This window comes from Myotis yumanensis, unplaced genomic scaffold, assembly GCF_028538775.1.
Source record: "Myotis yumanensis isolate MYYU_CA2020_CCGP unplaced genomic scaffold, mMyoYum1.0.hap1 SCAF_7, whole genome shotgun sequence".
NCBI lineage: Eukaryota > Metazoa > Chordata > Mammalia > Chiroptera > Vespertilionidae > Myotis > Myotis yumanensis.
In genome coordinates, this window is record NW_027223758.1 from 89,496,297 (window position 1) to 89,522,558 (window position 26,262).

Below are 26,262 nucleotides of genomic sequence, written 5' to 3' on the forward strand. Positions count from 1 at the left end.
TCCTATGGGTTTTTAGATTTAAATCTTTCCCTGTACAACCATAAATCTGCGGTGGGAAACAGATCATGCAACATTTACGTATTTAAAATAAATTATCTTCTACAGGAGGCTCTGCACTATATCCGTTACATTAAGAAATTAAGGATATCCTAGCCTAAAAGTATGAAATGTCATCAAGTTTATTCTTAAATTTCTCTCTAAATTGCTGAGATACTTAATATCTGCTACAGTGCCTCTTTTACCCCACACATTGAACTGGAAGGAGAACTATATTTGTGTTCTTCTTTACAATGTGTGCCTTTAAAAAAAAACAACGATATGATTTCTGTCTTCTTTATTCTGTATATGGTACTCATTGCCTAGCAGGACCTTAAATATTTGTTCAATGAATAAATCTGCTTGCATATCTTTGGATAGCTATTACCTAAGAGACCTTGGGTTTGCAATAATTTTATGTGTTTCATTTTAAGTCCAGTCTCTTTAACTTTTTATTGCGCACCTAGGCAATTACATGCTATAAAAATTAGCTTGTTATGAGCCAGACACTGTCCAAAGTGCTTTCTATGTAGAATCACATTTACCCTCATAATAAGCTAGGTATTAACAGCCATTATTACTCCCACTTTATAGATGAAGAGACCGAGGCATGAGGGGTCAAGAATCTGCTGTACTTGTGTATTGCCAGTAAGTAATGAGCTGGTTGTTGAGCACAGGGAGTCTAGCTGCAGAATCTAAGCTCTTAGCCACTGCCCTACATGATCAGTTATTCAGTTATGTTGTTCGACATGGATTAGAACAAACAAATACAGCAAGCAGACACACAAAAATAACATAGGGCTCTCTCTCTCTGAGAATCTGATGGCAGGAAATTGGAAGAGATCAATCTTGTTTTTATTTAACTTGATTTTAAGGTAATCAATTTTATTACAGAAGTTTTCTTATAAAGTACTTAGATAAGGAAATCTTTGTGTATGAGTAGAAAATCTGGGAGAAATATTTTTGATGTGACCAAACCGATGACTTGGAATCAGCTTTTGAACAAGTTTGTTGTTGTTATCAAGATTCTTTTCTTTCTTTCCTTTTCATCTTTACCTTTTCTTTTTCATCTTTATAGTAAGTACAAGTTTTTTTTTTAAATTACTTTTGAGGTGGATAATGGGAGAAGACATGTAATGCAGCCTAAAAGAAGTAGGATCAAAATAATCAATTTTGCAGAACCATGGAGACTATACTGGACTCACTTGAACTTATCAATCCACACATCTCTCCAAAAGGCAATGCATGCTAACTTTTCAGTATCACCAGTCTAATTTTTGTAATGCATTCTTTGCCATTTCCATAATATAGAAAGATGTAACAATGACTTCATTAGGAGGAAAATGTATTTCCACTTTCCAGGACTGGAGACCTTGAATCTTTAAGCTACAGACATATACATTTAGATATACACTTAGATAATTAAATGCTTAAACATGCACACACAGAGTTACACTTGGGTCTGCACGTACCCACTTAGGTAATTATTCCTATTTCTATATTTCCATCCTTTCCCCAAAAATGTTAGATATAAAAATAGTCAGTTAAAGTGTTTTGTTTTCTTATTGAGAAATCAAATTTCAATGAAGGCATAAAATATACTTATTGGTGGCTATGTCTTTGGCAATAAAATACTACAAAGATATCTTTTAGTTCTTGTTCCAGAGTTTTTATTTCCCAAATCTCTCTGGCCCGTAACTGCAAAGAAGCAGTAATGTTATTATGTTCACCTCTCATACAAGATAGATTGACCTTCGTGTCACATCAGCAAAAGAAAACGTTCCCTCCTTCTTTCCTCTGCGCCTGGGGATCGGGCTGGCCCTTCACTCCTCAGTTAAGCATGAGATGGAAGGAAATGTGAGTAGCGGGAGCAGGAAGAGTCATTTCCGGTGTAAAAACTTACAAAGTCAGTAGTTTACCAGCCATTTTACTTCCCTGTAGGATGACTCTCACGCGAGAGCCCAGATGGGCGTATTCTGGAACGAGGGGCTGTCAGGAATAGGATAGATTTTAAGTGTTCCTGAATACCTTGTATTAGTCTCACACTGGCTTATTGTCCAACCTGACAGATTTCTCATGAACCCGATCAGTACTTTCTGCTCCTTTTCAAAGCGCCTGCACCTCGGTGGCAGTGAGACCCGGTTCAGATGTGTACTTCCCATGGTCTGTGGGTTCATGGGCCGAGGGTGCTTGCTTACTTTCTCACGGTGTCATACTTTAAAAGGAGTCCTCACTGGACTACTGGCGCGGGGGACGAATAACTGAAATGCCCATCATGATTACTTTTACTTCCCTCTCTCTTCCCCGAATTAGGCAGTTGCCACTTGAAAATATTTCCCCTCCTCCCCCAGATGCCATCACGGGAGTCGTGTGCAATTGATATTGAACTCACTAAGTTGTGGCAGGAGAACTGGTGCTAAAGTCTTCATTGCAAGGGTCATGAGTGTTTAAAAGAATAAACTTGATGACATTTCATACTTTTAGGCTAGGATATCCTGCATGTAACGTACAAGTAATTAGGATGAATGGAGTGATTTTAATGGGTCTCAGACAGTTGTTGCTTTTGAATAAAGATACTCAGGAAAAAATATTGCTTCATGCATAGTAAAAAGTATGCAACAAAAAATCATATCTCAGCTATTTCTTTACTCTCTTGTTTTTCTGAGGACTATCTACATTCTGCTGAATTCCTTGGGGCATCCAGAGGACCAAGCCCCTGAGGGCAGACAGCACAGGGAGTAGACAGGATGCATGTGTGAGCTCCGGAGGAGTGCCCGCTCTCAGAGCTGCAGCGCTGAGTGAGCCGGCCTCCACCCAGATGCTCAGATGGGGAGATAGCTTCTGATGATGCGATTACATGTGCCCGTGTCCCCTGATTTGCCAATAGCAGCTGAGTAGGTGTCACTTCCTTGCGTGGAGTTGTGCACAACTGCACCCAGGGGCAAGATAGGTTAATAAGGCCGAGGGGGAGGGGAGGCCGTGGGAGTGGGTAATGACTGGGGAGGACTTCAGAGCATCCACCTGGGGGGAAGGGGAGGAGGGCCAGGGAGTTCCCTCCTGCTTCTGCTGATGTGTCAAGTGGCGGGGGAAGTTTTGAAAGCTGCAGTGAGGAGGAGCTAGTGACTGGGTTTGGGGCTGTGTTGCACCCCACCCGCCCCACTGGTAGGCAAACCTCTCACATTCCGAGGGAATTGAATTGGATGGAGAAAGGCTGACCCAGGCAGAGGAGGGAAGCAGTTCTCCGGCTGCTCCTCCTCTTGTCACTCAGCAGGACTCTTGACTCTCCTCCAAATCGAGCTGCTCCGGGCCAGGGTAGCAGCAGAGTACCCTGCTCAGTGCCAGCCTCTGGGAATCTGCTCGGCGCCTCGTGCATCCCCAGTTGCCCTGCCACCCAGCCACGTCCCTGCCGCTGGACCGCTCTGATGGCTGCGGCCTCCGCTGCCCCGGGGGGCCTCTTCTGCAGGCAGCTCCTTTTCTCTCTCCTGGTGAGTAACAGCCAGGGATTAAGGGATTCAGGCAGGTTACTGTGCGCTAGTTCCCTCCTCCCTCCTCCTGCTGGGCCTGAAAGAGAAGGGGACTGGGTGGGAGGCAGAGATAAACTGGGGGAAAACAAAACAAAGCAGATCTGAGAAAAACCCAAGGAAGAGTGGGGAGACTTGGGACCCGGGAAGGCAGGTGTTTCGCTGACTCTCCAAGTGCCCAGGCCAGACTGTTCGTGTCTGAAGGGAATCCCCTGTTCAGTCTTGCTGTGGTGTTTCCCTAAGGAGCAGTGGGATGAATTCATTCCTTAGGCATTTGGCCCAGAAGGTTCTGAGGTTTGCTTTTGCTACTCGTCATTAAATAAGCTGCAGTTATTTAACGTGCTTGGTTGGTTCTGTTAAGCAGGGAGAAGATGAAAAGGATTCTGGGTAAAGATGGGAATTATTCAAGACTTTCTTAACTCGGGAAGAGCTAAGAGAAGGGTGGAGCTCTTAAAGCAAAGGGTTTTACTTGAGAAAAATAAGAATAATGTAATAGTCATTGAAAAAATAACATTAACTTGACCTCCCCTTTGTGTGTGTGTGTGTGTGTGTGTGTGTGTGTGTGTGTGTTTTAATGTTTTTATTGATTTTAGAGAGAGAGAGGTAGGGAGGGAGAGAGAGAAACATCGATGAGAGAGAAACAATGAGAGAGAAATATCAACCTGCTGCTTCCTGCACGCCTCCTACTGGGGATATCAAGCCTGCAACCTAGGCATGTGCCCTGACCACGAATTAAACCGGCAACCTTTTGGCACATGGGACGATGCTCAAACAACTGAGCCACACTGGCCAGGGCCCACTTAGGTTTTTAATAACGTTATAACGGTGTACTCAGGTGCCAATTTTGATTTTGGTGGGAGCGGGTAGAGGTGAGTTGTCCCACATACCTGGCATTTCTGAACACTGAATTTTCTCGAAACGCTTTTCATTTCGGCAAAATATTTGAACTTCAAATTATATTCTCAGAATGTAAATATTTTATTGAATGGAGATAAATATTTTCTCCATATTAATAATACATCATGTGGGATTGATGGTTTTGTGCTCATGCTGTAACTGCCTGGGGGGTAATGAAACTCAGAGACCTACTTGAGTTGGCACTAGTTAGGTCCAAGGGTTCACCCAGATTTCTTTTGCTTTAGTCTCTGTTCTGTCCAGCATCCTTTGGTTCATCCCTTGCCCATCTATCCCTTATCCTCGTGATGACCAAAAGGGTGTCTCACCCCACCTCCCTCTAAATCGCTAAGCTGCTAACTTAGCCTGAGGACTTGGAATGGGAGTTCTGGAGACTTCCACTAGCTCTGCTGGCAAAGGCAGAACCAACAATCAGGGGTCCTGGGCAGGAAGGAGAGAAGATGGGTGTAGGAAGGGGAATATGGGTCTATCCTGTGAAAATAATGTGTAAATATATGTGTGTGTATGCATATGTATGTATGTGTATGTATCTATGTGTATATGGGTACATATTTCTAATCACAAAATGCTCTTTCCACATTATATATTTAGATGATTAGTAATAGAATTCTTTATGCTCAGAAAGGTCTTTAGATATAATTTAGTCCATTCCTTGGCATTAGGAATAAAAATATTAAAAAGTCAAATAAATTAAAACATCTCATGTTCTGAAAAGTGGTTATTTAAATTAAAACTGAAGACAAATATTTTTTTAATTGCACATATATAACAGTGGTCCCATAAGATCCTAATGGAACTGAAAAATTCCTATTACCTTGTGACATTGTAGCTGCCCTAACATTGTAGACAACATATTACTCACATTTCTGTACTGATCTGATGCTGGTGCAAATAAACCTACTTTCCTTGAACTGATAGCTTTTTAAGACAATAGTTGTGTCTTAAATTTAATTAGAAATATTTACCCCGTTGAAGGCTATGCCATATGTATATATATATATATATATATGTACACACACACACACACACACACACACACATATATATAATTTAGACTTTGATGTTTGTGCCAAGCCAATCCAAGGAATGATTTTATATCAGTGAATATTTTGGGTATTGTTCTTTAAGAGATTAAATAATTTTCAGATATTTTCTAGACTTAATCAACTATAACTTCAAATTATGGGGGGGTCTGTGAAAATGATGGTTTGTGGATAACAATGTCATTATTATATTCCAGGGTTAAGTACTTGCTTTATGCTAAAAAATCAGAATGACACTTATGAATGACCTTAAAGATGATAACTTCTATATAAAATCAATGGTTGGTAGCACATTTTCTTAAAATTTTTAATGTGATTTAGGTGCCAAGAACTACTACTCACTTTAATTATTTCATCAATACTAAATGACTGTGGTGTCCCTCAAGCCACTTCCTTTGCTATTTCCTTTTAAATTAAAGATGAAAAAAATGAAGGATTAGAACATTTCTTTGTTGCTGAAATTGACAATATTTTTATCAATAAGACAAAACTGTAATGTGAAAATTTATAATGAAATGTAATTCCTGATTTTTCTTTCTTTTGAGGTTTTAATATTGTTTTGCGATGCTTGTCAGAAAATTTCTCTTCAAGTTCCTTCTCATCTTCAGGCTGAAACACTTGTAGGCAAAGGTGAGAAACAGCATTACGAATTCCACAGTTTTGACTGTACATTTAGCTTCAGGCTGCTCTTGTCAAGTTTGGGATAAAAGCCATACAGTAGATACTTGGCATTAAAATTTGACATAAAATGAAAGATGGTCTAGTTGTTTTTTGAAAGTGGTTAGAAACAACTAAGGTGCCAAGTTGGTTGTATACTTTTCATGCCAGAAAAATTAGTGAACATCAGAGGGCTAAATTATCTCCCTTTAGTTCAAACAAAGCAAGACACCAAAACCAGAAGCGTATTTTAGTTCATGTTGACTAACCTGCTGCCCAAATTCCAAAGCCAAGATTCTTTCACTGATAATGTGTGAAAGAGAGGTCTCAAACCGAAATGCCGCCGAAGCAAAGTTGTGCTTGAGGTTGATTACGATGAACCAATACCCTGCAAGAATTTATGTGATCTATGTCACAGAATATCTTGTGAAAGTCAAACAAAATTGTAGCTGGTCTTCCCATTACAGCCATATCGGAAGCGTAGGTTGGTTGTTCTGAGTCCAAAGATAACATTCCTCCCATCAGGTTTTTCATTGGCTTAAGGTTACACTTAGAAAAATACACTTTGAATACACAGGTGGTGCTCTTTGCAAGAAAGAGATTGCTTGGACCAGGGCTTTAAATTAATTCTTTATTTTTTTAGAACATTTCAATGATATATAGCCTGTACTCTAAAGACACACAACAAATATGCTAAATGTATTAAATATAAATCTGTAAAAGAAATATTTTGATAACAAGCACAATACATACAAAGTATTGCATTTATTAAGTCTTCAAAAGACATTATGAAATGATTATTTGCAATATTACTGAGAAGTATTATATAAGTACAGACCAGTTCTGTGTACTTTTGTGTGAGCAAGATTTAACTATCAAAGATTACTACAAACATGTTCAAAATATACTGATGTCATAGTTTACTAATACAATATAAATCAACAAATTTTATATGTATGCACAGATCCGTGAATAAAATGTAAAGTGGAAACAGTAAATCCGGTGACACTAATAAAATGTTTTCTGTCTATTCATAAATTAACTTACGATGAAAGCAGTGGAAACTGTGGCTTCATTAATTTAATTATTTAATGTTCATGGCCTCTCAGCCTCAGAACAGCCGGCACTCAACAAGTTTCAGGTGTAACTTTCTGCTTCTCATGCACTGACATGCAGTTGTTATTCCTGTAGAACTCGTTCTATTGCTGTTTCATCTTACAAATGACTGTGATATTTCTCCCCTGCAGTGAGTGTGAAGGAGTGTCTCCAGTCGGCCAGCCTAATCCGGTCAAGTGATCCCGACTTCAGAGTTCTGGAAGATGGCTCAGTTTACACAACACACGACCTCGTCTTGTCTCCTCCGAGGAAGAGTTTTTCCATTTTCCTGTCAGACAGTCAGCAGCAGGAGCAGAGAGAGATGGAAATTGTGCTGGAAGCAAGAGGAAAGAAGGTATATTAGGCAAACGTTTGACCATATTGATCCACTTATGTGAGTCTTTCATTTCCTAGACTTCCTTGCCTGTTAAAATCATTGTGTTGAATGCTCACCTATTTATCTGTTCCACTGACAATTAACATGTGCAAATACTAGACTAGTTTAAGGAGTGGTAGAGCTATTTGCAAAATGGTATAAAAAACGAACATCTCTGTAGCCAGGGAGCAAAGTCAGAATATCAAAGGTCCAGACAGTGCCCTGAGGTGTGGCAGGAAGAACAACCAACCTGTAGAGCGAGACAGGGGTGGGTCTGAAACAGAGAAATTGATTCAGGCTGCAGGTGTGGCGCTCCACCCTGAGTGGCTCTCTCCCTACTGACTGTGAGGGTGAGTCTCTTTAAAGAGGAGAAGAGATTGTCTCAAGATTACTTCCAACTTAACTGAAAACCCCCTGGGCTCCTTCTCTTCAAGAAATGGAGTCATGGCCAGTCCACAGGGTTGGTTTGAATGTTCTGACTCTAGACTCACTTTCTTACAGTGGTTGGTGGCGATCAAGACGAAAGAAAGGAGAAGGTTACTGGAATTCACACAAATCTCACTTTAAGCCAACTCTGCACATGAATTTGGTCTTATAAAATCAGTTATTAATAAGTGATTCGATATGAGACTTTTCCATCTAAATTCCTTTTGATCACAAGAACGCCTCTTCATCAAATTTAGAACATGCTCAAAGTTTTTAAAACATTGTTTTATTGTCAAAATTGTAAGGAATCTCCATATCATGTAAAATAAAACATACTTGAATGAATGCTGACCTGTATCTTTATATAGGTATACAAATGATATAAAATGCAGCTAGAATTTTTAAAAACATTGGATTTCTAGTGGAATAAAATCAATTCTTAAATATTGTTAATAAATTAGCTATTTTTAGGGAGTCTATACTTCTCAATATGACCTCTTTTACCAATGCCTTACAAAGTTCTGGTTACTTAACTGGTTAAATCAGGAATTTGGTGAAACTGGTTCTTACTTGTGTGTGTGTGTGTGTGTGTGTGTGTGTGTGTCTTATCAATCCTATCTAATAATAGACAAGCACGGTAATTGACCGTACCTTCACTACGCCTCCCATTAGCTAATCAGCGAGATATGCAAATTAACTGCCAACAAAGATGGCGATTAATTTGCATATGTAGGCACGAAGCAGCAGAGCGAAGGCTGAAGGCGGCTCCAGCCAGAGCAGTGAAGGCTTGAAGGCAGCTCTGGCCAGAGCAGCAAAGGCTTGAAGGCGGCTCCGGCCGGAGCGAAGGCCTGGGTCCCCGGTGCCAGAGGAAAACCGGTGCCGGCAGCCAGGGGAAGGGAAGGCCTATTGCACGAATCTTTTCGTGCAACAGGCCTCTAGCAAAATAATAAAAAACAGAAATAGTTTGGGAGTTGGTTATCCATGATAGTGTTATGACCACCCTTACTATTTTCCTGCTGATATAAATGTTAGAATCACAGTTCCCAGAATGACAAGCGGCGCTACATTTCTCTCTCTCTCACCAAACGCAGGTTCTGAGAAAGAGACACACCAAAAATGCAGCCCTCAAGCGCAGCAAGAGGCGCTGGGCCCCGATTCCGTGCTCCCTGATGGAGAACTCGTTAGGCCCATTCCCACAGCACGTCCAGCAGGTACCTTGCATATTGTTTGATTTGACACGTTGGAGGGTTTTTGTTTGTTGGCTTTCACATTTCCTGTTTGAATTGCGCAGTATTCTGAAGCAGGGCTTGAACTTATGGGTACTAATAAGGATCATCTATTTACAGAATAAGGGCCTGTGGAAGTGAGTCAGTGTAATTTGTTGCTTTCCTCCAGAAACCATAGTTAGCACTTAGAATGTTGCGTATTTTGAGTTTCTGGGGCTCTTAGGTCTATACCCAGATTTTCCTAACTACCCTACTATCCTAGCACTCACATGCAGAGGGCATGCTTACCCATTTTGCATAATTTAACTTTCCATTTCTCATGTAAGCTTACCAAAAAAGAGTCCAATATTTCTGTTTACCACAAAGGTAGCGTCACCGCCACATAGGTGGTGTGTAAACATAGGCCATCTTTGAAACTATTGAAGAATTAATTGTGGGAGGAAACTTATAGTATTTTTCCTTTATTTGATCACAAAGTTTTTCAAAATTACCAAAACTATTACTGTCATTTATATAGGAATAGGGACAAGTGGATAAGAATTATAAAAGTATATTTAACTCCATGAATTTTCTTTAAGTATGCAGATAACACAAAAGAATTTGGGATAAAGTTAGTGATAGAGTTTGTGGCTTTGTACATTCAGAATATGAATAAGAATTTAAAAAACATGGGGCATACTGAGTAGATAAATGGAGGAAAGAAAGAATAGGTTAGTAGCAAAGAAAGCAGGTGATAAAAAAAATCAACCATGGCAAGATTTTAGGTTGAAGATATTTTTTATCCTAAATTGTCACTCGTTGCTGTAGGTCCAATCTGATGCCGCACAGAACTACACCATCTTTTACTCGATAAGTGGCCCAGGAGTGGACAAAGAGCCCTTCAATTTGTTCTTCATAAATAAAGACACTGGGGATATCTTTTGTACACGAAGCATAGATCGTGAGCAATATCAGGAGTTCCCGGTAAGATCATTAGGTTACTTTTTCTTTTGAGGTTGTTATTTATATATATTTTTTCATAATTATTTTGTTTAGTTTTGTTTTAACTTTTTATTGATTAAGTTATTACATATGTGTCCTTAAGAATGATGTTGTTTATGACTGCTTTAATATTTTCAGCATTGTTTATGTATTAGAAGAATCAATAATTTGATTTCATAGTTTATATAGATAATGTGTAATATAAACTTCAAATTTCTATTGATGCCATTGATGAAGAAAGACAGTAGATATGTATTCTTCCCTATAGAGTTTGTGGCTTTGTACATTCAGAATATGAATAAGAATTTAAAAATCATGGGACATACTGGATAGAAAATGGCAGAAAAGTGGGGGGAGAACTATAGAAAATATGACAGAATTTTAAAGGACAGGTTTCGATCTAGGGAATCCGAGGACAACAGCAGTTAATTTTATTGAGTTCAAAGTTCCCTACAATAACATAGTTGAATTATTCTCAACCCTGCCTGTACTTTATAAATGACATGAGAACTTAAAAAAAAAATTATGCTTCTCTAGTCTATCCCCAGAAATTCTGATTTAATCGTTCTGAGATGGGGCTCAGTCACAGAGAAGATAGAGGATAGGGACATAGAAATGCCATAAATGCTAGAACTTGGCAACTGACTAAAAAGGCTAATGAAAGAAAGGGAGGAGTTATGTACCTGCAATTTTAATTCTGGTTCATTTTAGAAGATGGTCACAGTAGGGAACTCAGGGAGAGCTAGTTGCATGGAGAAGAACTGAGTTAACATAGATTTCATTTGGGGCAGGTTTAGTTGGTTCTATCAGTGAAGAAAACCTGTTGAACTCAAGAACCATTCATTGACCACTTAACCATGCACAAACCACATAAAAGTACAGAAATAATTTGATGATGTTTAAAGGGAAAGGACATTAAATGCTGGCGTTTTCTGCCAAGATACATCCTTTTGAGTTGTGTATGTATTTATTGGCATTTTTATTACGTAAGAAATGCATGTTTTTGGTAGAAAAATGAGAAAATTCAAGTAAATAGAGAAAAAAAATAATTGAGTCACCCAGAGATAGTTGATATATCAACTGCAAGTAAATAGAATTGTTTTTTTTATAAACTTAAAAAAAATACTTGTCATTAGCGTAACTGGGGGAAGTCTACATGCATTCTAATGAGAAGAACAGCATGCAGTCAGCTCAGGGAACGGGCCGCCTCACTCAGCTGGCTTGCATGGCACTGGGAGAAGAATGAGTGTTGAGGGAGGATTGAAGCCATACGGCCGGCCCAGACCGTGCTGGTGTGCTGTCTCTCTGTGGCCTAGGTTCTTAGTTACATACACCTTCTAGACATGTTGTCTTTCCCCAGCGGCCAGGGTTAAGTCTGTGCATATGTGTGATGTAAGAGTAAGCTGTTGGTGTCTGTGTGCCTTCCAGCTGTACGCCTATGCCACCACCGCCGATGGGTACGCGCCAGAGTACCCACTCCCCTTACTGTTCAAGGTTGAAGATGATAACGATAATGCCCCGTATTTTGAAAACAAAGTGACTGTCTTCACTGTGCCGGAAAACTGCAGAACTGGTAAGCTCACAGCTTAGGAAAACACTCGATTTTTTGCTTCAATTGAGTGACTCATTACTGTTTTCAGCAGTTTATGCTAAACATGTTTCAACACTTGCCTTTCAAGGATATTCCACATAAAACTTTGTAGTCTTATGAGATCTTATCCTCTTCCAATGCAAACCTGTTGGTGCTCATTTTGCTATGCACATAGAGGAGGCAGCTAATGCATAAAGTCACTAACTTTGTTAGATTAATCCACAATGAATATGAATGTGTGGCAAATGCTGTCTATATTTTCTAATTTGACCTTGTACATATCTGTCACAGATGTATTTATAAAGCAGAATCATTTGAATATTTATAAAGTCTCACTACATTTTTAAGGACCTAGAAATATATTATGGCATGGAACGGCGAATCTGACTTATAACAATATACATTGCTTTACTTGGCATATTTTTCAGACAAAATGAAAAGAATAACGTAAACTTGTTTGATGCTCTGGGCTGCCAAAATTGTGATCTTGGTATACCCAGGGGCCTGATAAGACTGCCTACTTTTTTAAAAAACCTGCAAGAAATGTTGTTCTTAGCTCCTCTAGTCTGTTGCCATTACATGTGTATATTTAACATTATTCTCCTAAAATAAGTGGTTTGTTAAAGCCATACTCAGTTCACTGGTTTCTGGGCCATAAAGCTCAGCCCAAGGCAAAATGCTTGTGTCTAACATTTATTAATAATTACTTGTATATATTAATAATTAAGCACATTTATTAAAATATAAAAGCATAACATCTTTATCATATGCAAAGCTGTACTATTCCTCTAATTAACATCACCAGGTTGAACTATAATGAAAACAAGAAATACAGAGACGGTCCCATCCAAAAGTGGCCTGTGAACCGGGGGCGTGGGTCGGAGAACCACTGTTACCAAGGGTGGGGTGAATGTTCTCCTAGATATAGCCCACAAATCATGTTATTCATTGTAATCACTTAGCTGAACGTTCAAAGTCAGGGAAGCTCAGAGTTTTGGAGAGCATTCATACTCTTCCACTTACCGATAAAAGATATACTTGTGGTTTGGGGGAGAACATGCTGCTATTTTAAATTATTGACAATATCGGACTTCTTCAAACAGGAACTTCTGTGGGGAAAGTGACTGCCATCGACCTCGACGAGCCTGACACCCTACACACTCGTCTGAAATATAAAATCTTACAGCAAATCCCGGACCATCCCAAGCACTTCTCCATCCACCCAGACACCGGCGTCATCACCACAACTTCACTGTTACTGGACAGAGAAGTAATGAATTGATTACTTTCCCAGTCACTAGCCTATATTCAAACCAATAATGAACCCCCAGGAGAGTTTCATGGGCTCCGGGGCCGCCTTTCCAAGCTTGCTTCCCCACAGGCTGTGGTTAGGGCTCCTCCACTCGCTTCCTTTGTCTGTACAGAGGGTTTGGGGAGGGACAGGGTGTGAGATGGGGTCTCACCTGAGGTTATTGGCTTGATTGGATGCTGAAATAGAAAAAAATGGCCTTTAAGTTTTGAAAGGTTATCAGCTTCTCGTTGTTCTGACTGACTAATCTCTCGCTCTATTTTTAGTTATGCTCATTTTTTTAGGGGGAGGGGATGTTCATCAATGTTCCTTTTCCCTTTTTTCAGAAATGTGATACATACCAGTTAATAATGGAGGTACGAGACATGGGAGGCCAACATTTTGGTTTGTTTAATACAGGAACAATCACTATTTCACTCGAAGATGAAAATGATAATTCACCATATTTTACAGAAAATTCTGTGAGTATATCTCTGTATTCACTTATCTAAGTTCTTTCACCTCTTCAAAAAACAAATCTAGAATGTGGTAGCTCTGTGAGAGTACACATTTTGGTTTTAATAACTACCACTTAAAAATAAATAGGCAAACATAATAGGATTTCTTTAAAAATCACTGAAGTGCCAGTTTTTCTGGATGGAGGGAAATGACTATTTCCTTGGCCACATGAAAGCTGCTTGGCCCCTGAAGCCATTCATGTATTTAGTGTTTTCTTGGATGCCACACTATGGCATCAGATTCCTTTGGATTTAAAGGCCTCTCATAGGATGAAGGAGAAGGGGCCCTCTCTCTGGTGTCACTAATCCTTCAACATCTTAAGGGATAAAGAAAGACTCACTGCACACCCTTTGCTCTGCTGGGGAGTCAGTAGTCTCTGGGCAGGCTCCTCACACATCACGTATGGAGCGAACTTTCCCCTCAGGACTACACAAAACAGGAAGCACAGATAGGAGGAACATTCCAGGAAATACTTCTTCTTTCTTGTCTTTTTAGAAAGTGATCTTCATTTTTTCATTAATGAATATCAGAGTACAAATCAAAGAAGGGAATACCCGCAGTGATGAACCAGCCATACAATTTTCTTACATTAATTGCTATAACTTGTAAGGATAGGACTTATTCCACATTTCTTATGAGAGAATGGAAGGCCAGTTACATGACTTGCTTCTGATCTCATTCATATAAACCAAGTGAGAGGAACACTGGAGTTAGACTCAAGATCTGTTTTGCTCCTCAGGCTCTGAGGCTGACATCCTTCTCTGAGTTCATCCTACATCTCTAGAAGATTCTGATTTACTACTATTTTATTCTTTTAGTCTCAGATGCTTCCATAACCTTACTTATTTTTTGGAGGTGGGAAGAAACTCTGATTTAATTTCTAAAAAAGAAAAAGAAAAAAGAAAAACTATTTCCTAAAAGTGTTTGCCAGTCAATCAAAAGCAAATTTTTAAATAATTGGCATAATAAACAGATCACCCAGTAAAAATAAGAAATCAATGTAGGTTATAATTATCTATAAATATCTAAGGCTAAATATGTAACTATAAAGCATTTATTAAGTGCTTGCTATATCTGAAAGGGGGTGATACACTGTAAATGTTATAGGTTCAGAATAGAGACAAATATGAGTAGGAAAATTGCCTCAGAGAAGTAGGAAAGTTAAGGTATAAGTTAGTCTTTCCAGGGTAAATAAGATTTGAAAAAATAGTGAGGAAAGAAGTAAACTATGCATTAAATTTGTAAATTCTTCCCAATATGTGATTGCACATTTCCATATTGCTTTGCTTTCCTTTCCTTTAAGTTTTAGAAGAGAAAATCATATTATTAAAGCAATACATTTATAATAACAACAGGCAATTTGTTTAGTATTTTGCAGAAGTAGAAGAAAACAGAATTGACGTTGAGATTTTACGAATGAAGGTTCATGACCTGGATCTGCCAAATACTGCTCACTCAAAGGCTGTGTACACAATCCTACAGGGAAATGAAAACGGAAACTTCAAAATCAGCACAGACCCAAATACAAATGAAGGAGTCTTGTGTGTTGTCAAGGTAAACAAACAAAAAATAATAATCTAGCAATACTTTAATCAGTATCTATCAATAGATATATAAAATTCTAACTTAACTGATGTATAGGCATTTATATTTATGTATGTGAATATGTTTCTGTGTGTACATGACTAGAGAATGATAATGCAATGCTGAAATGATTACATTGGTTTAAACAATTATTGTCATTATTACTATTATTATTTCACCCTCATTTTCTCTCTTAGAGGAAAGGTATGGCAGGCACAAAACTCACTGTTCCACAGATGAGCAAGCCAAGGCAGAGAGATATTGCCTTAGTAATCAGATATGAGCTTTAGAAGCATTCTTAGACACCTATTTGTCCAAAACCCTCATTTTATAGGACAATAGACAGAGAAAATGGGAGAATTACTCTTTGAAATCAAACCTCTTGACTTTTCAGTTCCCTTCATGCTCATATTATTTTTTTGGCTCTCTGTAGTGCGTTTCATAAGACAATTTACTGAATATAAGGCAGCTATTCCCATTAATCCCCTATATTTGAGATAGCCAGTGCTTTAGGATTTTAAAGATTTAATTATAATTACTGGCATCTACAATAATTACTTTAACCAAACCTGGTTCTATTCTAAGTACTTCTGCCTATAGCCCTCACTAACCTGTTACATACTTCCCTCATTAATTTCTTAGAGACTCTATTGTGTTAGAAGCTTTATGTACAAATTGTGATTCCCTCATAAGATTTTTAGAAAAGGTCCTTTAATGATTGTATCGCCTACTCCTTGTCTTTGTTGGGGGGTGGAGGAGAACTTCCAGATTTCTATCTATTGTTTTCTTGATAGATTTCAGTCTCTAATTATTTAACTACTGTTTTGGATTCTTTCTAATGGTTCAGTTCAGGACCAAACATTTTGTTTAGGAACTAAGCAAACCAAATATAATGTGCTTTGAAAGTTGCTGCTAAATAATATAATTATGTCTTTTAACTCATATACTCAGATAACTGCACCATTATAGCCAAATCTCATATGCTAGCAGTCTATCTATTTTATATACTTAGCTTGGAGGGACTTTTGCTGTTTTGGTTATCACTGTTATGCCATCTGATAAGTAATGAAATAAATGGTAATCTATTTGAATTTAGTCAAACACTTATTCTGTATTCCTATTAATATTTAAACTTAAAATGAAAAAAATGAAAAGAAAAACGAAGGCAGGACCTTCCCCCAAAAAAGTGTGAAGAAAAATTAGTAAAATTTTAAAAACAGAAATTTTGCATTTGACAGTGTTTGTCATGATATGAAGCTAATTATTAGTCTTCAACTACATTAGCACCTTCTTTTGGTAACATTGTGTACATAAAATGATATTCCTTTTTGTGTGAAAAGTTGGAATCATGATTGTAAGTCTTCTATCTATAGTGTTATATATTGACTAATTAAAGTATGCTTATTTAACAGCCATTGAACTATGAAGCCATTCGCCAAGTTACTTTGCAGATTGGTGTAGTTAATGAAGCACAGTTCTCCAAAGTACCAAACTCACAACCTCCTTCTATGTGCACGACAACTGTCACTGTTAAAGTTAAAGACAGCGATGAGGGCCCTGAATGCCAACCACCCGTCAAAGTCATTCAGAGTAAAGATGGCCTCCCAGCCGGCCAAGAACTCCTTGGGTACAAAGCCGTGGATCCAGAGACACGCAGCGGCGAAGGCTTAAGGTGACACGTTTTTCAAAAAGCTCCTTATTTTTAACTGTGATGTCAATTGATTTCAAATTTAGGAAAGTTCTATGTATTTTTCAAAATGACAGTTTTTGAGATGATGTCCGTTTTTGGTTTGAGCATTTACATTTGATTTCTTAAAATTAGGTATAAGAAGTTAGGAGATGAAGATAACTGGTTTGAAATTAACGAAAACACTGGTGACCTGAAAACTGTAAAAGTGCTAGATAGAGAATCAAAATTTGTAAAAAACGACCAATACAATGTTTCCGTGGTTGCAACCGATGCAGGTAGGTGCAATTTTCTAGAAATAAAATATAAACATAGGATATGATTTAAAGAAAATCTTGGGGGGAAACTTGCTTATTTCCAGATCAAAATTTATTGCAAAAAATGTTTGCATTATGATTGCATTGTTTTTTGGAGACCAGCCAATTTAGGCCCCAGTGCGTCGGTAACGGAAAGGTAGAGGTGGGAGTCCAAAGTTCAAGTTCCATATTACTGACCTCTGCCTTGGACATGGGCTTCCTCAAGGATTTCCACTTTTTTTCAGGAATATAGATTGGGATTACTATGTCTTTTTAAAAATATATACGTTTTTATTGATTTCAGAGAGGAAGGGAGAGGGAGAGATAGAAACATCAATGATGAGAGAAAATCATTGATCGGCTGCCTCCTGCACGATCAGGGATGGAGCCCACAACCTGGCCCTGTGCCCTGACCGGGAATCGAACCATGACCTCCTGGTTCATAGGTCAACCCTCAATCACTGAGCCACCACGTCCAGGCTAGATTACTATGTCTTGATCAGGCTGAAAAGGTTCAAAACCACCTAAAACAGTTGGGTTCAGGGCAGGTTTGTTTTTTTAATGAGGAATAAAACTTTTGTCCTATTTTCTAAAGAAATGATCAAGCAATGACGCTTGAACAAGTCTTTTGCTGGAGTTTGCAATCCTTTGCCAAGGTTAGTTCTAGAGCCTGACTTGTGAAGAAATGTTCTTCAAATGTCATAAAGGAGCCTCTCAAAACCTGTGAGCATGTCCTGCAGATGGAAGCCATTTTGAACACGGAACAGTGTTGTGTGGTTAGTGTCTTTACTGGCCATTGGCTTTTCTTTTCGTAATGCAGTGCCGGACTCGAGGTTTGCTTCAAAGATGGCTGTCTGTCTTGAATAAATATGTTGCAGCCAGGCTGCTCTCCCCACTCCTCGCTCTTTACATTCCTACGCTTATGTTTTAAATTCACCAATAAAGAATGAGCCTGTGCCCTAACCAGTTTGGCTCGGTGGATAGAGCGCTGGCCTGCGGACTCAAGGGTCCCAGGTTTGATTCCGGTCAAGGGCATGTACCTTGGTTGTGCGCACATCCCCAGTGGGGAGTGTGCAGGCGGCAGCTGATCGATGTTTCTCTCTCATCGATGTTTCTAACTCTCTATCCCTCTCCCTTCCTCTCTGTAAAAAATCAATAAAATAGATTTAAAAAAAAAAAAAAGAATGAGCTGTGAGCCCCTAGGATCCCCCTCACCCTGATCTCAGGCTTCCCTTCCCTCCACCTAACCCCACCCCACCCCACCCCACCCCACCCCACTGCACCCTGTGAGCCATGTAATTTCTTGTTTTTTAAAAACAAGTAAAAAAACTTGTTTCTTTTTCAGAGTTTCCTGAGGGTATTTTGCAATCCTAATGAGAACCATGGTGGCCGGTCTAGCCATAACATTGGTCAGTCATAGGCTGAGACTGGCTCACCTATTTTTAATGTAGTTCTTTCAACATAGGAAAACAAAACAGATAAACAAACAAAAAACTACCAAAGAATGGGGAAACCATTAATTGAGAGACAGAATTAATGTTGCCATTATTCCATAATCTTGGGTGAACTGCTGCTCCTGTATAAGTAAAAGTGAAATCTGACTGGTTCAAAGCCACAATTATGCTGTCAAACAAGAATGTATATCTACTAATTCATTCCACAAACGTTGATTGTCTAGACAAGTTATGATGGAAACTAGAATTCATAAGTCAAGGTCAAACTCTCACATGATATTGCCTGGCTGGAGTGGTTCAGTATGTTGAGTGTTGTCCTGTGCACAGCATGGTTGACTCTGTGATTCCCGGTCAGGGCACATAGCTAGGTTCCGGGTTCGATCCCTGGGTGGGGGGGCCACATACAGAAGGCACCTGGTGGATGTTTCTTTCTCTTCTCCTCACATCAATGTTTCTCTCTCTCCCTCCCTCTGCCCTCCCCTTCCTCTCTTTAAGCATGTCCTTGGGTGAAGATTTAAAAAAATTCACATGATATCAATTAAAAGATGATTATATTCTCATAGCAGGTTCCATGGTATAAAAGAAAGTATGAATATCATAAGAAGTGTAAATCAGTTAAGAGCTGCCCAGATTAAAAGATAAAGGTAGGAGATTTCACACAAATACAGAAGCTTGGTGAATGAAAACTCTCTGGAGAGTTGGAAAACATGGAGAACAGAGATATAAGATATTAATTTTGTCTATAGTGCTAACACAAAAAATCACATGCCAAATCTAAAATGTAGAAATCTATGTCCCAGCCTCCTGGGTAACCGGGTGTGCTCAAGAAGAAGTATAAACATTTTAAGTGCATTCGGTTTAGTGCGTTCGTAGTAAGTTATACGTTAGCCAAGACACACTAGGCGTTTCACCAGGCCGTCCCGGGGAACGTGACTGAGCTCTGAGGATGAACGATGCTCGCAGTGTGTGAGTCAGTGACAAGCCAGTGAGAACTGAGAGGGGGACATGGCTGCCATTCCCCAAGTTGAGACAGTTAGTAGAAAGCAGCCACGTGTGTGTCACAGAGATGGTGGGAAACCGTTTTTAAGTGGAGATATGCCTTGTTTTGCATCTCCTTAGGTGGCAGATCTTGCACTGGAACGCTAGTGGTTCTTCTGGAAGATAACAACGACCACCCACCACAGGTGGACAAGGACGTGACCATTTGCCAGCACGCTCAGGACTTCGCTGTTCTCTCCCCGATGGATGCGGATGGGCCTGAGAATGGCCCGCCTTTTCAGTTCCTTCTGGATAATTCTGCCAGCAAACGTTGGACCTTAGGATCAAAGGATGGTGTGTAATGATGCTAAATCTTGTCATCAACAGAAACTTAAGATGGCGGATGGTCTTAACTTTTACCTAACATCATGATAATAAATACATATTCATTTTAGGAAATTTTTTTATTGATCCCCCAAAGAATAATACCTTGCTTTCTTTGAAGCAATAAGTAATATATGAAGTTTAGGCTCTTGTTTTTGATATATTTTAAGAAAACATACATTTATCTTAATAAAATAGTTGAATAACATGTTAAGTATAGATTAGTCTAATATAAGCATAAACAATATCCGTTTTCCTTTTTTTTAAGAATTCAAATCATTTTTAAGAAAGAAAAAGGGATCACTAGAATTTTTCTCCTAAGCTAAATTCTGTGCCCCCTAGTCCCCACCCTGAGAATTCCCAGTCAGAAGAATATTGCGGTCATATTAATAGACATTCTCTGTCTTCTTTTCCCCCCGCAGGTAAAACTGCCATTCTTCGTGCAAAACAACATCTGGATTATAACTACTATAGTGTGCCCATCACCATAAAAGACAGACACGGTCTTGCTGCCAAGCACGTGTTGTCGGTCCGAGTCTGTGACTGTACGACGCCGTCCGACTGTAGGATGAGCAGTCAAGTACGGGACAGAGATGCCAAGCTCCCGAATGTCGTCCTCGGGAAATGGGCGATTCTGGCCATGGTGTTGGGTTCCGCACTGTTGTTATGTGAGTGCACTCACCTAGAATGTGTTAGCTGAATTTTTTTCTACTATTTAAAAAACACATGCAATTCTTTATATCGATGACATGCATAGTCTTTGCTAAATGTACCCTTTGTATAATCTTGCATGTAGTCGATAATGTAGGGTCCTGAGTCATGGAAGAAAAAAAATGTGTCAATAAAAGCAGATGAGAATACTTTCCAGAGGGATAGCCCTAGTTCCTCTGATACTATCTGGGAGACACTGGGTAAACCATTTCCTCTTCTTTGAGCTCTTTTTTCCAGAAGTAAAATGAGAGGTTGGATACAATTAATGTTAAGATTCCCTCTCATACAAAATATTGGTCTTTTAGCCAACCAAGTTTATGTCGTAGTGAGTGCACAGAAAGAATTCGTGAAAAGAGTAGCAAATTATCAGTGTCACTGGTGAAGCGATATAGCATACATTTGCAGAAGACGCCAATGAGTGGAATGAGTGGAAATGGCCGTACGGTGAGCCACTGAGGAAGAGTAACACATGCAAAGATGCTCAGATTTTGCATTCTGCCAACTGTTTTTTAGAGATGCAAACGCAATGGAAATCCCTGCCCACACTTCCCGCCCTCTCTTCCACCTCCCGCCTCCCTCCTTTCCTTTTTTATTAACAATCTATTTAACTACACACAACCTACCTGCATTTGTTAATATTCTGTTTTAACTTTATGACCCAAGGGTATCTCAGTTTATGAAATAAAAACCCTGGTAGTTTTTTTTTAAGTTCTGGAAAAAGAATTTTGAACAATTGTATGATTCAAATGATTTAATTTATGTCAGCCTGAAAAATAGTATTATTTACCTAAATATTTTTATTTTTTAGGTGCTCTGTTTACATGTTTCTGTGTTGTTAGTAAGAGAACAGTAAAGAAATGTATTCCAGATGATGTAGCCCAGCAAAACTTAATTGTATCAAATACTGAAGGACCTGGAGAAGAAGTAATGGTAAATCATATTTCAGTTTGGGTTTTTTTACTTGTATGGTGATGCAATGATGACAGTTGATTACATAATAATAGCAATAATAAGACAACTATTGTTCATTGAGCACTTACTATGCTAAGCAGAGCTCCACGTGCCCTGCATGTATTAAGTCATTTAAACGCCATAGTTCTACTGCCTTCATTCCCTGGGGCTGCCATAACCAATACCACAACGGAGTGACTTACACATTAGGAATTTATGGTCTCACAGTTCTGAGTAGCAATTAGAGACCAGGGTGCTGGCAGGGACATGCTCCCTCTGAAGGAGCTGGGAATCGCTGTCTCGGGCTCCTACAGCATCACTCCCACCTCCCAACGCCATTCTCCTTGTGGGCGTGTCCATGTCCCAGTTTCACCTTTTGGAGGAGGGCCCGGCCCTCATGGAGGATGGCCTCATCTTCCTTTAACTCAGCGGTTCTCAACCTGTGGGTCACGATCCCTTTGGCGGTCGAACGACCCTTTCACAGGGGTCGCCTAAGACCATCCTGCATATCAGAGATTTACATTACGATTCATAACAGTAGCAACATTACAGGTATGAAGTAGCAACGAAAATAATTTTATGGTTGGGTCACAACATGAGGAACTGTATTTAAAGGGCCAGAAAGTGGAGAACCACTGCTTTAATAACATCTGAGTAGCCCTACCTTCAGCTAGAATTCTATTCTGAGGCATTAAGAGTTAGGGCTTCAACATAAACATTTTGGGGGGCCACCACTCAACCCTAACCCCTACGCTAGGGGGACCGTGACTGTCTTGGCTTGGTGTTTGGGAAACTGGGACGCACAGTAAGGAAGTGGTTTGCCTGTGGCGGGAAAGACATGAAAGCAAGCTGTTAGCTTCCATTCGAGTCACTCATGCTCTAACTCTCACTCTGTTTTTAGGAGGCAAACATTAGGCTCCCCACACAGACCTCCAACGTCTGCGACACAAGCATGTCTGTGGGCACCCTCGGGGGCCAGGGAGTCAAAACACAGCAGAGCTTCGAGATGGTCAAAGGCGGAGGCGGACACCAGACCTTGGACTCTGTCAAGGGGGCAGGGCAGGGCGTGATGGAGGCTGGCAGATACACGTACACCGACTGGCACAGCTTTACCCAGCCCCGGCTTGGCGAAGTGAGTGCCCGTGTCTTTGGTTCATATTACATGGAAGTTAACACTGTTTGCCAATCAGGATGTCCCCAAAGTGTTACTCTTCATACACCCTGAATTCCTCATCTTTTAGATGTTGAATTATTAGAGACATGGATGTCAAGTCCAATCCCAAAGGAAAAAATGATTTTGTGAAGTTTGCTTTTTAAAATGAGGTTTGCAAAACTTTATCTAGGAGTGGCAGATGTAGACACGTTTAAGAAGTATACAAAGACTGATAGCTTCTTCCCTAAAAGTTATAAGGAAAGTCACCCGAGTGAAACACTTGTTAGAGAGTAATGCCCACATCATAAATGATAAACATGTCTTAGTGTGTTGACTCCTTCGCATGGTTATAAAATCCTGGCTGTCAACACCATACAGATAAACTCTTAAAGTTTTATCTGGGGTTTTCAGTTTCTTGTTTTATGTCCAGGTTAATCAACATAGGTTAATATTAGCCAGTTTAATAGGATACATTATTATAGCTATTTAATAGCATATCAACAATAAGAATCGTAGCCGACATTGGTTTCCCCAAATACGCGAAGTTACAGAGGCCCATTTCAATGACACAAATCTGAAGTTCAGATGGGAGCTAGTCAGTCGATTGTGTGATATATGTGCAGCTTTAGTTCTTCCTAAACGTTTTCACTGGCAGCATTGATATATTTGCTATATTTTAAGAATGACTATAATACAGACCAATCATGTGCATTTTTTATATGTAGGAATCCATTAGAGGACACACACTGATTAAAAATTAAACAGTCAAAGGTAAATCAAAGACATTCTTTTTATGCTAAAATGTTTAGGTGTTTTTAAAAAATAATAAAATGTGCTCTTTTTGCTACAGAAAGTGTATCTGTGTGGACAAGACGAGGAGCACAAACATTCCGAGGACTACGTCCGTTCCTACAACTACGAGGGCAAGGGGTCGATGGCCGGCTCGGTGGGCTGCTGCAGTGACCGGCAGGAGGAGGAAGGGCTGGAGTTTCTCGATCATCTGGAACCCAAATTTAGGACGCTGGCCAAGACGTGTATAAGGAAGTGAGGGGCCTGTTCAGAGAGTGCCACCTGCGGCTGCAGATGGAGGCGTTCACTGAACATAAACGTGACCCCGCGTCTGCTAATGTACTGGAGGCAAACTCCGAGTGGTATGGATAAGTCACTACACATGTCAAGCTCCCTCCGTTCCCGAGTCTGATATAGCTTCGTGTTCTCTAGAAATAAGTCTCATGGGTCCATTTTCTTCTGCGAGCCTGTACATATCACCCCTTTCAGCATCTTTTGTTACTTGTATCCTGTGGAAGAGAGAGAGCTGGGTATTGCGGAGTCTAATAAAAATGAATTTTTGTTTTAGTTGACAAACACTTTCTTCCAAACCTCGGGGAGACTTATGCTTTTAGAGATTTTGTCTTTGGTGCCAGAGCATTGCTGCTTGCCCCAGTGGCTGGTGGTGGAGGGTTTGTGGGTGTCCTTCGGTCAGTCTTCACTGGCGCGGTGTACTTTCAGGGCCCTGGGAGCTGGTCCTTGGATCTCTGCCCCTGTGAATGCCTCGCAGGTTCCCACAGCTTCTGGGATTAAGGAAGGACTTGGAGCAGGACAAGTTTACAGCAATTCGAACCACAGAGAGTTGATAGGGATCACACCAGAGGATTTCCATGAAAGACCTGCAACCTTGATACCCAGGGGTTGACTTAGACCCACAAATCTGTTTTGCTTGCTCGTCAGGATGTATAGTTACTTTTTAAAAACATAAATACCTTGGCAAGAACACGCACTCCCTCCTCTGCCACAGGCCCACCCTCTGCAGGCACTTGTGGGACAAGCCCTGCAGGCATTAGGCTTGCAGCTCGGACCCGCAGTGCTTAGACCCTGAACAGGCTGTAGACGGAGTGGCCACTCACACACACTGGAACGCAATACTCAGCCCACATGGGCAATGACCATAAGAAAGTGGAAAATCAGAAATAAAGCGAGTCTGGTGTGTGTATGCTAAACACTGAAACCTGTTAGAGCAACACCTACCAAACACTTGTTGAATGATACATGAATGAACATGTAAGTTAATAAATTATTTTAAATGCCTAATATTTTAATAGGATACTATATATTTTTAATTTAGAAAGAAATCATATATTTAAGTAATATTTTAAGAGTTTTCTATGCCAAACTATACAGCATATTTATAAACAATAACAGCATACTCACACAGAAACTTATTAGTCAATAAAAACTTTTTTCATAAAACTATGAACAAGTTAACTATTAAAAAAATAAGTGGTTACTTTTTAAATTTTTTTGTGATTAGTCTCCTTACTCTCAGCAGTTTCTAATTAAAGGTGTTTCTTGGCATGAAATTGGGTATTAGAGCAGAATAAAAAAAGTAGTTTTAATAAGTAAGATTTTATTTTATAAGCTGTCCACATTCTATGTTTTTCTAGTCATTGTGAGGAAAATAATTTTGGAGGGAAATACAATTTCTGTAGTCTGACATACATGTTACTCTGACAATGATACCAGTTTTGAAATTCTAAAATGTAATATTAACATTTTGGAAATATATCAAATACCATGATAAGTAATACTCTTTAATGTAGGTGCAAAATGTTTTCTGAATGGTTAAAATTTGCTAACCAAACATTAACTTACATGTGTTTGTTTATGTCTTCTTATTTCTTAACTTTGCTTCAATATGGGAGACAAAACTTATATCTGAACATACAGTACAGTTAAAGGCCAAAGAAAGATTGCTTGGTCAGCAAGAATAGACACTGAAAGTTTTGCCAGGATTATTAGAAAGTGTGGGAAATGAATTTGTACTAAGAAGTTTTGGCTACTTAAAGTGTTTTCAAATATCAATGAAATTTATCTCACAGAGAAACTGTGACTGTTTTTTGATTTATGTAGGCAATTCATAGTCATTTTCTGTTTACACTCAAAATGAAATGTTAATTATATGATTGATGAACATTTTGAAACTCCACTGGACTGTTTACAAATTTAGTTTATTAATAAAGTATTGTATTTTATGGATCATTTCATATAAATTAATTGTCAGTAATTGAATCATTATCAATTATTTTTCTGTAACTAAATCTATAGTTAGGTAAAATTAAATTTTCTTTTTCTTGATTCATGTAAAAAAGTCCATGGAAACATCAAAATAGATAAAGATTAATATAATCATTATAAATGAGCTTCGTTAAATACTGACTTAACTTTACTGAGTTTTTAATTCCTCCTGAGTTTATTAAAATATTTTATAACACTTGATATCTAGGCATACATCTATTTTTTAAAAATGGAATGTGCTATGTTATTTGGAAAATGTACACAATAGATATTTTAGAGTTGAGGATTTTTATTCTCATAGAAAGGAAAAGCTAACTC

General features: G+C 39.1%; 1 protein-coding gene across 2 annotated transcripts; it reads left to right on the forward strand.

Moving 5' to 3' along the window:
- Positions 1 to 3,458: 3,458 nt before the first annotated feature.
- On the forward strand, positions 3,459 to 24,267 carry DSC1 (desmocollin 1). 2 transcript variants are annotated; one of them, XM_070421636.1, is made up of 17 exons: positions 3,459 to 3,521; positions 6,061 to 6,145; positions 7,420 to 7,622; positions 9,161 to 9,280; positions 10,103 to 10,258; positions 11,705 to 11,849; positions 12,971 to 13,137; positions 13,503 to 13,637; positions 15,043 to 15,228; positions 16,671 to 16,930; positions 17,081 to 17,223; positions 19,815 to 20,027; positions 20,480 to 20,725; positions 21,577 to 21,698; positions 22,621 to 22,851; positions 23,598 to 23,643; positions 23,723 to 23,805. In XM_070421636.1, the coding sequence occupies exons 1-16, from the start codon at positions 3,459 to 3,461 to the stop codon at positions 23,631 to 23,633; spliced, it is 2,511 nt and encodes an 836-aa protein (XP_070277737.1). In that variant the 3' UTR covers positions 23,634 to 23,643; positions 23,723 to 23,805. The 2 variants fall into 2 exon arrangements, with proteins under 2 accessions (XP_070277737.1, XP_070277736.1); XM_070421635.1 differs by lacking the exon at positions 23,598 to 23,643 and having other exon boundaries at positions 23,723 to 24,267.
- Positions 24,268 to 26,262: the final 1,995 nt, after the last annotated feature.

Bases quoted from the DNA above. Each gene is read 5' to 3' on its own strand.
- DSC1 (XM_070421635.1), top strand. From the start codon at position 3,459: ATGGCTGCGGCCTCCGCTGCCCCGGGGGGCCTCTTCTGCAGGCAGCTC. The intron at 11,850-12,970 runs GTAAGCTCACAG...TTCTTCAAACAG, and splicing joins GCCGGAAAACTGCAGAACTG to GAACTTCTGTGGGGAAAGTG. The intron at 20,726-21,576 runs GTGAGTGCACTC...TTTATTTTTTAG, and splicing joins GGGTTCCGCACTGTTGTTAT to GTGCTCTGTTTACATGTTTC.